Source organism: Octodon degus, unplaced genomic scaffold (assembly GCF_000260255.1).
Source record: "Octodon degus isolate 3935 unplaced genomic scaffold, OctDeg1.0 scaffold00123, whole genome shotgun sequence".
Taxonomy (NCBI): Eukaryota; Metazoa; Chordata; class Mammalia; order Rodentia; family Octodontidae; genus Octodon; species Octodon degus.
In genome coordinates, this window is record NW_004524699.1 from 6,405,913 (window position 1) to 6,422,430 (window position 16,518).

General features: G+C 55.3%; 1 protein-coding gene across 2 annotated transcripts in view; it reads right to left on the reverse strand.

Annotated features, from left to right (window-relative positions):
- Window positions 1-4,077: 4,077 nt before the first annotated feature.
- Window positions 4,078-16,518, reverse strand: part of Ptpa (protein phosphatase 2 phosphatase activator) — a 27,614-nt gene continuing 15,173 nt past the window's right edge. The window contains exons 5-10 of one of the 2 annotated variants that reach the window (XM_004640458.2): window positions 14,263-14,380; window positions 13,358-13,457; window positions 12,490-12,614; window positions 11,172-11,272; window positions 7,594-7,701; window positions 4,078-4,252 (exon numbers count right to left, since the gene is read on the reverse strand). In XM_004640458.2, the coding sequence (XP_004640515.1) occupies window positions 4,175-4,252; window positions 7,594-7,701; window positions 11,172-11,272; window positions 12,490-12,614; window positions 13,358-13,457; window positions 14,263-14,380 (630 nt within the window). In that variant the 3' untranslated portion in view covers window positions 4,078-4,174. The remainder of the gene's footprint in view (window positions 4,253-7,593; window positions 7,702-11,171; window positions 11,273-12,489; window positions 12,615-13,357; window positions 13,458-14,262; window positions 14,381-16,518) is intronic. The other variant, XM_004640460.2, reaches the window with a different exon arrangement.

A 16,518-nucleotide genomic window follows, 5' to 3' on the forward strand; every position in this document is an offset into this window, starting at 1 on the left:
AGGCATCACCCGCTCATTACTACGTATCTGAGTGACCCCTTTTCTCTTCCTCCTGCCTAGAGGACAAGCTCCCTCCTCCTTGCAGAAAGTCCTCCAGTCCCCAAGCACTTTAGGGGGAAAATGTTCTTAATCAGTTCCCTTTTTGTCCCCTTAGTACAAAAGTACTACCTGGGGGCTGGCCAGATATCTCAGTAGACTAAAGCACATACTTAGGCAGGCACAGGGAACAGGGTTCGATCCCCATCATGCTATGCCAGCTCCACTCCCGGGGTATGTTGAGCTGGTGACAGACTGGGCATGGTGGTGCATGCATGTAAACCCAGTGCTTGGGAGGCTGAAAACAGGAGGATGACTATGAGTCCCATCTGGGTAGTGAGACCCTGTACTAAATATATTAAATAATAATAAAAAGTACTATTTGGACATTGTGGGAAAACTCAAGGATTTTTTTTTTTTTTTTTGAGGGGAGGGCTGGCTCAGGCTGCCTTAAGGGCAGGTCTGGTAAGGCATAGGGAGCTGGGGAATTGAACTATGGTCCCCTACGCCTGACTGGGTTTGCCTCAGCAGGCGCTTACAACAACTGCGCTAACCCACAAGCCCCCTTGTGGAAAGATTTAAAAATCAAATATGAAAAATAAGGGCCAGGGACATAGCTCAGCAGAATAAGTGCTTGCCTGGCAAAACACAAGGTCTTGAGTTCAATCCCTGGTACTGCAAATAAAAAAAGAAAAAAAAAAAAAAAAAGAAAGAAAAGCAAGACATACCCACAATCCTTTTCTCCTTTGTGGATCAGTGATACTCAGTGTTTCCTTGGTCATCGTGGAGGCAGGAAAAGCCATGGGATTCTCCTCAACCCTCCCACCACCTTTAGCAGACACAACACAGATGGGTGAGCCGAGGAACAGAAGGCACAGGAAACAGACCTCTGCTGTTCTACAGAAAGGGGCTGGCTTCCCATTGCCAATAGCTCACATGCACCTCCCAGAAGAACAATCAGTGCACCACAAGGGCCCAGTGTGAAGGCTCCCTGCAGCCTCTAACAGGCCCCCACTGCCAGGCCCGCCAGGCCCACCAGGCACCTGGGTTTTCCTGAAGTCACACTCGACCCCACTGCGGGAGGGGGCTCTGGGGACACACCAGCACCTCCAACCCAGCGGGCCTCTCTTGCCCTCGTGCTGCTCCTGCTGTCTCCTGCCATGGGGCCCCCGGCGTGCAGTTGCACTCAGGGTCCTCATTTCCCTGCAGTCCTCTGCCCCAGGCCCCAGTGCCCCCAGCCCTGGCCCTCAGCAAGCACTCTGCCTGTGCCCTCCCTGATTATCCCAATCTGGGTGCCAGCCTGGCTTTTTCCTGCCACATTCCCCCAGTGACCTTACCCTCTCTCGCATCTGTAGTCCCTCTGTGAGGACAGTCCCAGCACCAGTCTTGGGCCCCACCCTCCCACCTTATAGCACAGCAACAGTGGGGCTGGGGCCAAGGGCACCTCGGTCCACCTCCCACATACTGCATCAGCCCCACATGGACCCCCAAGGGGAGGAGCTCTGGCTGCAGAGCCAACCCCAGGTTCCATCAGGTGGCTCCTCCCTCCCCCAAAGCTCACTGCACTCAGGGAAGTGCTGGCCCAACACCTGGCATGGGGAGCACCACAGGCGCAGGGGCAGCATAGCCCAAGGGGCCACATGTGGCCTCAGCAGAGCCTGAAACGGGGAAGAGCCCTTGAGGGGTGAAGGGTTCTAGGCACACGGCCAAGCTGCTCAGTGGTCAAGAAAGTTTAGAGGCCAAACTTTAGAGTGGGTGAAGGCAGGGAGCCCAAGGCTGGAGCGCTGGAGTCCTCCTCACCTCCCACAAGCAGTGGTACACGTGTACGCACTTTCCCACCCCGGCTGTGAGCTCCCACTTACTCTCTCCCACTCCCACCCCACACCCTGCAAGCCTCGTCAGGACCTACTGAGCCCCCAATGGTGGCATCAGGTGGAGTCCTTCAGAGCTGCAGGGGCTGAGGGTACTTCCCACCTGCACACACTGGCCTCATGCTGCCCACCAAGGTAAACTGGTGAGCTCAGGCCTCACCCATGGTCACATGGTGGAAGGCTGCCCTCTGCCTGCCCAGGGCTCACCCCCTCTCCTCACCACTTTTGGAGCCCCTTCCCGACCCCAGTCCCTTCCCACTCTCTTCCTCTGCTCTTCTTGGAGAAGCTCCTGGGAAGGAGCCCTGCCAGGAACCCCACTCTGGGTCTGGTCAAACGCTGGTAGGCTAATCAGGATGGAGCTCACACATTAATCTCGTGCCTTCCTTTCCATGCTCCTCGGCTGGGGCATCTCCTGAGGGTCACCCCCTCTCAGCACAAACTCCATAATGACCTCGCCCCATCACCTTCATAGCCTGCCCTGTGCTACACCAGAACCCTTCAGCCCCCTACCCTGGGGGGCAGACCTGTAACATAAGCCCATGCCACTTCCCTGCATAGGGCTGCAGGTTACACATGCCAGCCAGGGGCTCTTGGTTGCTCCTGCAGCTCTCACTCCCTGCAACAGCCCAATGGGACCCCTGCCACTCCTGACACCCTGGACCATCTACACCCATGCTCAGTTGTGGGCATAGGCCCCCAACAGCCAGTCTCCTGCCTACCACCCTGCAGCACAAATATGAGCCTGAACTCCAACTTCTCCCAGCCAGGCTGTGTCTTCAAGGTCTTTCCTAACCTCCGGCCTAAGAAGCTGCATCCTTCTGCACCCTCTGCCTAACAGTTGTGCCCATCTTCAGAACACAAGTGTTTAGGCTCAGCACCAACCCACACCTCCTTCAGGGCCTGCACTGTCCCATCCTCCTCCCAGGAAAACCAACCCAACTGAAACACCTCAAGCCCCATACATACACTGTGGCCTACAAGGAAGGGAACAAGTGGGACAAAGTGACACAGAGATGAAACAAGAATGTGACAGGAAGATGTGCCTCACACACATGACAGGTGCAAACAGAGGCTTTAATCCAAACAGCAATATAGGTGCAGGGGTGGCGCCCAGGGGAACAGGGAGCCGGGAGGGAGAGGGTCTGGCCCAGAAGGAAGCTGCACCAGCCTCTCTAGAATCTATGCTTGGGGACTCCAGACCCTATCCCAATCTCTGCCTGGACTACCACTGGCTGAGGTTGTGCCCTCCCCAAAGGCTCCAAGACCCAGACCCAGGAAGCGGGTAAAAAAAGGGTAGAAGGTAAGGCAGGGCAGGGCAGGAGGAAGTGGGAAGGCACCCACCAGTGCCCCATCTTGTGCCCTTTGGCCCAGCCCAGCACTCACAGCCATCCCTCACCCCATCCTGGCACAGGTGGGGAGACAAGGAAGCACCCAGTCACACCAGCACCCACCTGCCCAGGGGAGCAGAACAGACCAAGCACCCAGGGAAAGGCAGCAGCAAAGCAGTGGCAGAAGCAGCCAGGCCTGGAAGCCTGGAGGAATCAGCCCCAATCCCCTCCCTGAGTCTCAGCCACTCCTCCCTGCTGGCAAGTTCTAGGAGCTTCACACAATCCACTGAGCCCTCCCAGGAGCACGGATCCTACCCTAAAAGCAGCTGCCATAGCTGGGTTACCTCTGGGGAGGGAGAAATGTGGCTATGGCCAAACCAAGGGCCAGAGAACACAAAAGCCAAGCTGAAGCTCAGGGCCCAAGGGCAGCCTAGAGAAGGAACCTGGAAGGTTGTAGACCAGAACAAGCCACTCCACCACCCAGCGCACGGCTAGCCATCAGCCTCAACCTCTAGCCCACACCAGACATCCACTCACTTACTCAAACAGGGCCCAGAAGTGACCTGCCTGCAAGGAACAGAACCCAGCCCTCTAAGGCATGGGCAGCAAAAAGGAGAGAAAGCAGTGGAACAGCAGCATGGAGCTCCCCACCCCTGGTCTCCAAGGGGGACTGCAGGAGAGAAGGGAGGAAAGGGAGGCTGAGAACAGGAGTGGGGTCCTAGTCCCTCTCTTCTTGCCTGGCCACCAGAGGTCAGGACACTGGCCACACTTTGGTTACTTTTCCCCACCTGAGTCCTTCAGCCCTAATTGCTTGCCCCTCCTCACCCCCTCAGCACCCCACCCAGTAAACAGCCTCTCCTCAAATAGAAAGAATGGGGGTGGGGCTGGAGTCGGAAGGGCACAGGAACCCAGTCTGGGTAGCTCTGTGACTCAGGCCTCCTAGCTGGAGGTGACAGGGTGGATGGGCAGCAGGCTCCCAAACTTGAAGTGCTGGATCACAGGGAACTTCTCCAGGCACTGCGAAGAAAGGCAGAGCAGAGAGTGAGGGCCCAAACCAGAGCCATTCCACAGGGTGCCCAGTCAGAGTAACCCCGGACCTTCCAGAGGAGGGGACACCTATTTCTCCTGTTCCCCTTTCCAGTCAGACCCAAGCTACAAATTGGAAGCCAAGCCAGATGACAGCCAGCCAGTTATTACTTGACCCAGGGAAAAGTGAACCCAAGAGGTGAGAAGGACCTTCCTGACATGGTACTTTCAGCCTAGCCCCCATTCTGGCTTGGTGGTGAGGGCACCTTTGAAAACAGGTCTGAGCAGACAGGGCCCTTTTTCTCCAGTTTTCTGGGACCTGGACTAAAAAGGTAGCCTAGGCATTTCAGAGAAATAGGAGCCAGCTGACAGTCCCCAGGCTGTTCCTAGCAGCCCTGTGGGGGTTAGGGACACAGTACACTGATGGCTGAGCAGGGGTGGCGACCCTGAGCGCTGCTGAAAGGACAGGCCTGCCTGGGAGCTGGGTGGAGGCTATGGAGCCACTCCTCCCAATCTCTCTGCTCTCTGCCCCTGGCTCTCTGCAGGCAGCATGAGGCTGAATCCCATGCCAGACTGGGCTCCTCTCACACCTCCAGTTCAACATGCCTATTTCTGGCTGGGGTGCAACACAACAGGCCATGGCCAGCAGCACTCTCACCTAAGAGGGACAAAGTGGCGAGCAGCCCCACTTCCCTCACTCCAAAAACCAACTGCAGAACCAAGCAGGGAGTGTGTGTGTGTGTGGGGGGGGGGGCCTGGGTATTAGCAAGGCCAGAGGTGCCAGGAAAGCGGGGAGCAGGCTTCTGGAGTGGAGCAAGGGGTTGGAGCAATAGATCCAGGCCTGAGGCAAGGCAGCTGCCACTGTGCTGATATCATCCGGAAGTGGTGGGAGTTTGCACAGGGCCCCCCAGGGCCCTGAATTCCAGAAGGGGTCAAAAGTCAAGCTGCCTCCAGCTCTCACACTGCAGAAGTGGCAAAGGCAAGGGGGCAGGGGCTGAGGCCCCTCCACTCTGCTCTGCTGCCCTAGGGCCACAGGCAGCCAGGCTGGGGCACAGCAGAGGCACTGGCTGAGGGAGAGAAAGGAGAGGAAGTCTCCGTTCTGGGAAGGAAAAGCCTGCAGCACCATGGCCTCTCTCAGAGCTGTGGCACCTGGCAGAGGCAGGCTGGTTCATCCTGCTCCTCAGTGTCCCAGGACCAGGGCCCTGCACAGCAGGCCTGGAAGATAGACAGGCCCCACCACACAGGACCCATGAAGGTACCTGATCTTCACCTCAGGAAGACCAGGTCAGAGCCAGTGGTGGCCCACTCTAATCCCAGCATTCTGGGAGGCCGAGGCAGGAGAAGGGTAAGTTTAAACCCAGCCTGGTTAACTCTGGTTAACGCTGTCACTGTCTCTGTCTCTCTCCATGTGGTATACACATACAAGCACATACAGTGCCAGCGATGGATGTGTCTGAGACGTCAAGTTCACTCAGCAAAAATAATCTCCCTAGCCACCATCAGGATGCGCTTTCTCTCACATCCAAAAAGAGGGTCCATTTCCTACTAAGAGACTCTTATCTCCAAATAAGAAGAATTAAAAGGGCCAGGGCTGCAGTTTATATTGAAGACTCCGGGGTCAATCCTTAGTACTACAGGAAAAAATATATAAAAATAAAAACTGGGTTAGCATACTGGAAACACAAGGCAGTCCCAAATCCTGAAGCCACCTAACGCCTGCAAACTTAGGCCCTGCTGATCCCCTTGAACCTCAAGGCTGGGGTCCACAAAGAAGAACCAGTCAGAAAAGAGCATTCTTCCTGGGGCTTCGACCCCCGGGGGAGTGCTGAGCACCACTGAGACCTGGAGTCTGTAACCAAGTGAGGCATTCCCACAGCACACTACGAAGCAGTCTAGCTTCCACAGCACCAGGGCAGGCAAGCTTCCACCACCTGCGTACACAAGTGTGCAGTTTTCAGGAAGGACACTCTGGAATCCATGCAATTTCCAGCTGCAGCCCCTTTGCCACAAATCTGGTTCTGTGTGCTGCTGCACCAATTTTTTTTCCTCCAGCACTAGGGATAAAACTCAGGACCTCACACTGGCTAAGCAAGCCTTCTACAATTGAGCCACCTCCCCAACCCTTTTAATTTTTTTGAGACAAGGTCTTGCTAAGTTGTCCACAATGGCCTCAAGCTTGCCAGCCTTCTCCCTCAGGCTACTGGTCTGTAGCTCTTGCGCCTCTGGAAGGCAGACAGGACCAAGGAGCTATGGACCCCTCCCTTGCTGAGTCAGCCCCCAGCAGCAGGAGTGTCTCAAAGAGCGGCAGTGTGCCCTAGGAGCACAAGTGTGGAACAGCAGGGGGGTTTTATAGCAAGGACAAGACAGAGGGCAGTGACCTGGGTTCTCAGGACAGGGAGAACTGGGCGGGGCAGCTGCCCGGAAGCAGCCTGGGCAGCCCCACAAGGGAGGCTCAGATTAGAGAGGTATGTGGGCTGCAACCTAAACACAGGATGTGAAGTCCAGAGGAAGGGGACCAAGGGGGAGGGGCAGGGGAAAAGGGCCAGGCGGTCAGCACAGCAGTCCAGCACAGTTAACCCCTTCAAGGCAAGCATGGGAAGCCTCTCACTCCCTTCCTGCTGTCCTCCCAACTAGTGATGGAGGAGGAAGGAAAAAGACCTACAGCAGCCCTCCCAGAAAAGGAAGGAAGGAAGGGCACAAGTCAGGAGAGGCAGCCACAGCCTGAGACTACTCAGGAACTCAAAGGCTCAAACAGCCCAAGGTCAGAAACGAAACAAAAGGAGGCACTGTGGGGACTCATGGCTCCACTCCAGGTGAGTGGGGCACTGTACACCCAGGTCTTTCTCAAGAGGTGAGTAGAATGATATTTGTTCCCTTTTTGCAAAAGGGCAGAAGGCACCATGTAGACAAAGGGCAGCCGCCTCCCAGCAGGGGGAGCTCGGGGACCCAAGGCCTGCCCAGTCTCTATAGCCACCGGAAGTAGTCAAGTGCCAGCTCCAGCCTCCCCCAGGCCTCCACCTACCTGCAGCCGCACGCCACAGCTTGACAGCACCATTAGGACAATGCCTCCAGGAGGCCACTCCACTCCAAGAATGCTTGCTTCCTGTCACTATGGGAGACTCTACGATGCTGAGCTTGGAAGGGCCTTGGCAACTGTCGAGCCCGCTCCCAGCAGCAGAGGCCTGCATAGCCTCTGCACTAGTGAGGGCAAGACAGCCTCCTCTCAGCACTTTTTTGAGCCCCCCATGGGAGTGTCTGAGGTCCTAAGCATCAGAGGGCCACAGCAAAGCAGTGTCTCCCACCTGCCAAGCATGTCCGTCCACCCCACTCACCTCAGCCTTATACATGCGGATGAGACCTTGGTTGACCTTGGACCAGGAAGGGACTGCACTGATGTTCCACAGCTGGTTGGAGTGCTCTGCGAACGGCCCAGTCTTCATCTGGATGAGAGAGGCCATGGCTGGGGAAGGCCCTGCTTCCTGGAGCAGGCACTATCATCATCTCTCTCTCTCCCCATGTGGCACACACATACAAGCACACACAAGTGCCAGAGATGGATGTGTCTGAGACTTCAAGTTCATTGAGCAAAACTAACCCTCAGGATACCCCTTCTCTGACATCCAAAAAAGAGGTCCAATTCCTACTACCATCAAAGCTAGCAGCTATGGGAAAATAAAATCTCTCCCTAAGCCAGGTGTGGTGGCACACATTTGTAATCCCAGCACTTGGGAGGTTAAAGGAGGACTGCTATGAGTTGGAGTTCTTGGGCTACTTAAGAAAGTTCAAGGCCAGAACTACATTGCCAGATCCTGTCTATATATATATAAAAAAAAACCAAACAAACAAACAAAAAACAACCCTCTCCAGAGTCTCTAGTGTGGCTCCTCTAGCTCCCTCCAAGGCAGAACACCTATCTTGCCCAGCCCCACAGCAGGCCTGCTCTGCACCAGCCAGGCAGAGCTGACAACACAGAAGGGGGGGGGGGAGGGACATGGTGGGGCTGCTCTGTGCTTCGTGCATGGCAGGCAGTGGGAGGAACACAGGCACCAAAGTTAGGTAGGGAACTTGCAGGAAGATCTATTTATCCAGAAGGCCAGCCCACCCCAGTGTTAAGAGCCCAGGAGTGACAACCACAGCAGACACAGGACAGTCTGGCCAGGTTCCTCCTCTTGCTCAACAGGTTGAGCACCAGGAAGGAAGAGCAAGCTGTACAGCAAGCTCAGGGCAATTCCCATGACATCAGAAACCACAGTGCTAGAGACAGGACAGTTGTGTGCTTCTGCTGGAAGCTTCAGCACCTGGGCCTCAGGCTGCACAGAAAAAGGAAAAGAGGCTGCGTCTGGCAAGGAAGGAGACTTGGACCCAGAGTGGGTGGAAGGTTCCAGAAGTTGTGCAGGGAGGCCTGGGAGGAAGGGAGGCTGTTCTGGGAGAGGCAAAGTCTAAGCTCTGTCTCACAGTGGGGTGTGCTCACCAGAAGGTTCCCCATTACCCTGGGCCTTGCACTGTCCAGTAAGGGCAATGCTAGCTGAACTTTTCAGGTATGAGTCAAAAACCTGTCCCTGTCATTTCGTTTCCCTGTCTCAAGTCCTAGAGAGCTTGTCTCAGCCCTAGGTTTAGCAATAAGGACACAGACTTAAAGCAAGGGAGGATCTGGGTGCCCCTTTCCCCATCCCCCAAGGCTTGTCTTGGACAGCTCCTAGGCCCTAGACTCTCCCCCTCCCCCACAGGCCCGCCCCTTCCCAGGCTCCCAATCCCGGCTGTGCCCGCCCACTCCTATGAGGCTCAGGGACCTAGGCACTGTGGGGACTCCTCTCCATACCTAACCCCAGGGGGCACCCTGAGGGCTCCCAGCCCAGTACAGAAGCAGCTCCAGGGCTGCTCAGCAGGAGTCCCTGGCGAAGGGAGCACAGGAACACGGTTCCACCTTCTGCACCAGCACTGCCCGCAGGATCTGGGATGCACCCCAGAAGCCCCTCTGGCCTGCTGGCAAGGCCACACTGCACAGCCTCCTGCAGGCCGCAGCACCCTAGGTCCACCTACGTCCTTCAAAAGGTGACTGCAAATTGGGAAAACAGGCAAAGGGAAAAAGGAATCGGGGCGAGGAGACCCAAAAAACCAAAAACAAACAACAAAAAAAGAGCTCATTTTAGCCACAAAGGGAGAAGAGCAAGAGCCAGTGCGCAAGCAGGCTGCAGTCCCGCAGTGACCCCAGGGGAATCGTGAGTCAGAGCAGCCATATTGAGCAGGAAATTACTCACAGACGCTGCGTTCCTGCCTCTCCACTCCCCAGAGAATCGGCCTTTTGTAAATGGTTCCTCTGTCAGTAACGAGGGGGATGGGCCGGGTGGGGGAGGCTCTGCACAGCGCCTTCCTGTCAGCTCCTTCCCTTCCAGCTGAAATCTGATCCCTCCCTTTCCAAAACTCCAAATTTAGAAGCCAGACTGAAACTGAAATTCTTTTCCTGCCTGCCCTGGGCTCTTAAAGGCGCCGGGGCTGCATTTCCTGCAGCAGTAGAAGCCCTGTAGGGTGGGAGACAGTCACCCAGGATGCCCAGGTGACAGGGGGTCCAGTGGGAGCCTAGGCAGGAGGGCTGGCTGCCCCCCTCAGCTTCTCTGTGTCTTCCTTCACTTCCCGGTTACACCGAGCCACAATTTCCAGGTCTCCAGAGGCAACATCACGACCTTCCCAAGCAAAGAGCACAGAAGTCCCTGAGGGTACAAGAAGCCACTGGCTCACTGAGAGCTGCTGCCCACCTGGGGAAGGGCACAGAGTGTACTACCACCATCAACTGCACTTGCCCAGCCTCACCAGCTGGGGGGAGAGGAGGCCCTCAGACAGCACCTCCTGGGGCAGACCCTCCTAGCCCCAACACCGTGCGGGAGCCCCTAGGCCCAAAGTGAAAAGCCAAGCTTTGCAGAGAAGGTCCAACCCAAAACTACGCCTGCCTGCTGCGTTCTCCCCAAGGCTCGCAGTGAAATGGTACTGGAACCAGGGTTCAGCGTGCCTTTGGTGCCACCTAGTGGCCCCAAGGCCTGATTTCCTGCAGAGGACCAAGGTCTCCAATTAAGAGCTTTTGGGTTTCACATTAACCTAAGCAACCAACTAGTCTTAGCACAGAACAAATTCTCATAGATCCTGGAGTATGGTCTGGCTTGTCCCTTGTTAAAATCACTGCCAGGGACCCCAGGCGGAGTCCAAACAGCTCATCGCCAGCCTCAAATGGCAAGCTCAGTGTGGACTCTTGAGCCCCCACACTCCACCACAGAGCAGTGCGTGACTGGCTCTCAAGGCAGCAGCCAGGCTGCCCCCAGTCCTCACGACCTTGGGCTTGTGCCTCTGCTGAGGGCAGCAAATCTTGAGGAGGAAGCGGTGGCCGCCCAGCCGTCAGTCCCAGCTCCATCTGCTGAGTTGGAAAAATTTGTCATTCCCCTCTGGCCTCTGGAGTTTGGCAGAAGCCTGAGCCAAATGCTGACCAGGAGGAGCAGGGAGTTGGGGGTGGGGGTAGCTGAGAAAAGAGCCGGCAGAGCAGCTCCACAGGGAGGCCCAGGACACAAGGACAACCACACAGACAGGGCACCAGGCACAGGGGACAGAGAATGAAAAGTCCTGACATCCCCAGAAGCATGGCCCTGCCTGTCATCTTCAAAGATTCTGACTCAGAAAGCTGAGGTTAACAAAGTCCTAGGTAACCTTGATGAATGGTTCAAATCTTGTCACAAAGCCCAAGCACACAAAGATATCCTGGCTGGCCAATCTTGGGGAACGCTTCCAGGAAGCCCAGTGGGGCTTTTTCTTTTCCTGAGGGGATCCTTCTCAACAGCCACCGCCGCCGGAGCCAGCCCTGCCCCCTCTGGGCAGCACAGCTCAGTTCATCTGAGCCCAGCGAGTACTCCCCTCCGCTCCACCTCACCTCAGTGATGAACAGTATGCACTCCAGGAACATGTAGTCCTTGTGGTTCTCATTCACGGCCTTCTCGTCCACAAAGTGCCTGGGCTCCAGGTACGGATGGTCTGGGAGGAGCAGAACACCCTGGGGTTCAGATCCTGGCCCTCATACCACCTGGGCACCCAGCCTAACACACTGGATACCACCCAAGGGCCATAGTGTCACCCGGGGTGTCCTCAATACTCGACCTCAGAGCACTAACACAGGCCCTCCCCAAGTGCACAGCAGCACAGTGGTGACCCCACAAGACTGCAGTGGGGACCAGGGAGAGCTCAGTGGGCACAGGGCCCTGCGTTTGATGCCCAGTGCTGAAAGATGCCCATGAAGCTGAAGATCTCCTCTCCCCTACTGACCCGGCCACCAGTGTCACATCGGGTGGGTTCCCTGTAGCTGCATGGGGAGGCTGGTGTAAACACAGCTTCTGTGCTGCCAGGTGTGGAAACAGACACACCTGAGTACTGACTCTGACTCCGCAGCGATAAGAAACAGTCAAGTTACTTGTTCATGTATTTACTACACTATCTTTCCCATGGTGTGGTACCCAGACAGCCCAGGACCTCCTCTGTGGAGTCTCTGCTGTCAGGAGCCACACCGAGTAGCTGCGCTCCTGAGTCTGCCCTCAGCCTCCCCACAGCTGCATGACCTTGGACAAATGTGGTTGGCCTCTGAGCCTCAGTTTCTGCACCAGGAACATCCAGGAGCATGTGACAGTGACAGGAACTGAGCACACTGTCTTAACGGCTGCCAAAGACACTTTACAGGGAAGCAGGGAGGCAAGAAGCCTGGCATGAAGCAGGTTATTTGGTAGGCAGTTGGTTGGTTCCTCCCACATCGAGGATACTTGCTTGCCCCAGTGGTCCCAAGTGCTGGGCACCAGAAGAAGGCTGCAGGAGTGGGTAGCTTCACCAAGCACGTCTGAGCCCCACAGGAAGTGGGCCAGACCTCAGCAACTGGGAGCAGCTCCCTGATGGCCCCTGGCACACAGCTCCATAGTAACAGTGGATGACACTGGTCACCAAATCAAAGAGCCCCTAGTCTTCCATAGACAGCCCTGCAGCTGCTGTGCACAGCAGCCCACTCATGCAGGTGTGCACCCCGGCTCTGGTTGGAGTCCCTTCTTGTTATCTCAGTGGCACACTCAGCTGCTGTACCTGGGGGCCCCGTGGCCTCACAACAGCAGGTCGACAGCAAGCTGTCTCCATTAACAGGCACTCTAAGGCCTGCTTTATGAGTTGTCCCTGGATGTCCTAGGTGAGGTCAGGGGTCAGGAGCCCCTCAGTACCTATCAGCTGCGAACTGCCCCAGATGAAGGGCAGGAACTGGAAGTCGTCCAGGCCCCACACGCCCTGGCTGCCAGCTGGCTCCATCCGGTAGGTCTTCTGGAGTTTCCGCATAACTTCTAGGTAGCTGTGTAGGAAGGGGAGAAAGGCCGGGGGCCAAGGTGAGAGGGCAGCAGCTCTCGCTCTTTGGGAAACCGAGGCTAGGAAGCACCACTTCCCAGGGACATGCCTGCCAGGTAGGAGAGCTCAGGGGGAGACTGGGGAGAGAGACAAGCCCTGACTTGGAAAGTCCTGGCCTGCTGACAGTTCAAGGGCTCAGCAGAAGCCCTACTTCCCTAAGCTCGGGTGCTGCCAGGAAGGGCTGGAGGTCTGAGGACAGCAGCTCCTCCATGGGACCAGAGGCCACATGTTACCACCTGCAGGCTGTCACACACACCATGCATGCGACCCCAGCACAGCCAGCCAGTGCCTAAAAACAGTGGCTCTGCACACCTGGCTACCTGGCATGAGGGGTGCAGGTTGGAGGATGCCTGACTGGCCTAGATTAACTAGGCAGGCATGACCTCTCTTGCTCTCGGTTTCCCTGCTGCGTCCCACGACGATGGTGAGGATGAAGCACTCAGGAGGTTCCCAGGACAAGGACACACACACTCCCTGCTTTGCTGCCTTCTGGCTTTCCTGGGAGCCGAAGGCAAGGCTGGAGGGAGGAGCTGCCCTGGGCCCATCCATGGCCAGGCTTGGTCAGGACAGCATCAGAGCTGTGAAACACTTTGGAGACCCTCATGTCCCATCCTGGCCAGGAAGAGGAGGAGGAAGACCAAAGAGACCCCTGGGCCTCGCTCTGCCAGCCGCCCCAACCTCCCTCCTCACCGATTGAACACCTTGAAGACAATGGCTATCTGGTCATCCACCCGCAGCACCCCGATCTTGCAGAGGCAACAGAGGAAAGCGGCAAAGGCCGCCTCATGCCCTAGGGAGAGAGAGGTTGAAGCTGACAGTCTTGGAGAGAAAGGCTGAGGGTGCTCCTAGCTCCCTTGGAGAAGGAGGACCATGTGGGAGAATGGGGTATCTCCCCTGTCCAGTTTATTGAGCACCTGCAAGATAGGCAGGCACCAGGCAGACAGTGATGCTTGAGTCCTGCCCTCAGGGAGCAGGCCATCTGGTACGGACACCACAGTCACACTATCCAGTCACTGCTACAACTTGAGTGCTCCAGGAAAAGTCAAGGGTCACTGGGGCCAGTAGCTCTTCCATTTACTAAGGTGAGGCCTCTATCAAAGCAGGGACCGCCAACCCAGATAGCACCCGCTTCTCAGGTCCACGTGGACCCTCTCCTCAAAGTCCAGTCAGCCGGACCAATACGGATGACAGATCCAAAGAGCTCAGCAGCCAAGGACAAGCTAGGAGACTGGAGGCATCAGGTAGAGGGGAACCTACCAAAGCAGTGCTCTCGCTTCTCAAAGTGGTGGAAGAAGCTGTCTCAAGCTACAGCAGGTGTTCAATAAATGACCATCTGAGGGACAAAGTGGTACTTGCAAAGACCACCTCTACCAGAACAGCAGTCAGCCCTGCACGGGTCCCCCCTGGAGGACTCAGTGAGAGGCACAGCATCAGCTGCTCACACCCACTACTGCACCCTCCCTGGCTCGGCACCTGGCTGGCCCCAAGGGCTGCAGTACACAGCAAACTCGTATTTGGCTGGAGCAAGAAGCAAGCAGCCCCAGAATGAAAGAGGGGAGCAGGCAAGCCCAGAGCCCTCCAGAAGGCTGTGGTACCTGTGCCGTAGTCGATACGTGTGGAGTTGCCCACAGACTCCCTCAGGTAGACAGCCACTTCAGGCACAGCTGCTGCCAGGTGGGTGGGGACCACTGTGGCCACCAAGTTTTCTGCTTCCTGGTAACACAAGAGTCATAAAGTAGTGGCAGCAGATTAGGCAGCATCCAGAAGGGCAAGGGAGCACTGTGCTGATGGCTACAGGCAGGTACGCACTCTTACACAACAGAAAGACCATTCTCGGGCCGGCTATGGCCAAATAGCGCAGCAGATTAAAGCGTCTGCTTAGGCAGACTCAGTGGCTGGTATGCCCGTGCTAGCCCTACCCCTGGGGCGCGTGGAGACCTCTGAGACTGGGCGTGGTGGCACACGCCTATAATCCCAGCTCTTGGGAAGCCGAACACAGGCAGATCACTAGAAGTCCAATCTATGTAGTTAGACCCTCTAGACCCTGTACTAATAAATTTTAGTAAAATTTATTATTGTACCAATAAATAAATAAACAAATAAAAAACACTGTCCTAGGGTGGTGTAGCACCTGCTGGCAGCCTCCCCACATGGAGTTGGCTCTGGGAGTCAGAATTACTGTTCCCACAGTGACCACTTCTCTCCACACCTAGAGCAGCAAGACCCTCTCCCACAAATCAAGCAAAAGGGTTTTATTTATTTCTGTATGGTGGGCTGGGGAGATGGTTCTGTAGAATAAGTGCTTCCCTGGCAAGTGCAAGGGCCTGAGTTTTGTCCCCAGTTCCTCAAAAAAGAAAAAAAAAATCAATTATTTCTGTATGGTGGGGACACCTAAGCCCTAAACCTGTGCTAGTCAAGTGCTCTGTCAATGGAGCCACATCCACATCCCCAGTCATTTTTACCTTTTTGCTTTGTTTTTACTTTGATACAAGGTCTTTGTAAGTTGTTCATCCTGACTTCGACTTCTGAACCTCCTGCCTCAGCCTCCCAAATCATTAGGATCATAAGTGTGTAACACCGTGTCCGGACATATGGCACTCTTCATAACAACCAACACAAAATGTTCAGCCATGATAAAATGAATAGGCTGTGGGCATATTCCTATACAAAAAAAAAAAAAGAAAAAGAAAAAAAGAAAAGGAGCAACCACTACCCACGGCAACACGGATGAACCTCACAGATGTAATACCAAGCAAATGAGGCCAGGTATTGGTATGTCGCTCAAAAACAGCCAAAAGAATCAACATAAGGGATAGAAATCAGGGGCATGCTACCCATAAGGGCTCTGCTAGAGATGAAACACTGCAGCTTAACGTGAGTGATGGTAAAAGCACAAAAAGATGGGCCAAACTCTAGAACTCAGCAGCTTTCTTTTTTTGAATTTATTTTTATTTATTTTTTTAGCTTTCTTTTAAGCTAGACCTTAATGCAAGTCTTGTGCAAAAATTGGAGCACATGCACCTGTGGCACCCACCCAGGACACCACTCTCTGGGTCTCAGCTGCTGTACTCTGCGCCCTATGCTCAACAGTGGACCCTGGCACAGGAGTCTCCTAAACAGCCGGCAGCCACCGGGACCCCCACGCCACCCCAACGGACTTATGCTCCCATTTTGGGCATGGGCTCAGAGGCTGGACTGTTTGCTCTGTACAGGTAACATCTTTCAGTGATAAACACAAGAACACAGTGCCAGGTGTGATTGTGTACAACCAATGATCCCAGCACTTAGGAGGCTGAGGCAGGAGGATTGCTGCGAAGGCCAGACCAGCCCAAACTACATAATGAGACACAGTTTAAAAAAAAAAAAGTAAGTCCAGCCAAATAGCTCAGCAGATTAAAGCGCCTGCAAGCAGGCACAGGTGTTTGATCCCTGGGCCTGCTGTGTGGGCACCACCACCAGGGCACACTGAGATGGCAATTGAGACTGAGGGTGGGCGTACCTGCAATCCTAGCTCTTGGGAGACTGTAAACAGGCAGATCACTAGGAGTCCGATCTAGTAGTGAGACCCTGAACACCCTGTAAACCCTTCCCCAAAATGACAATAATAAATAATAACGACAACAAAAACCAAATAAGTCCTCTCTGCCCTAGCTTCCCCATCCCGCACAGCCGGCTCTCTAAGCTTACCAGGGAAGTGCTTATTCCACTGAGCCATCTCCCCGGCCCCTAAGCTTGTGCTTCCTGTGCACTGTTATGATACAGGAGACAGGGCCAGGCAAAGCTACCTGGGGGAATTGTTGGGAGTGGAGGAAGCTGGGAAATTGATCAAATGTGTGTAGGTGGGCTACACA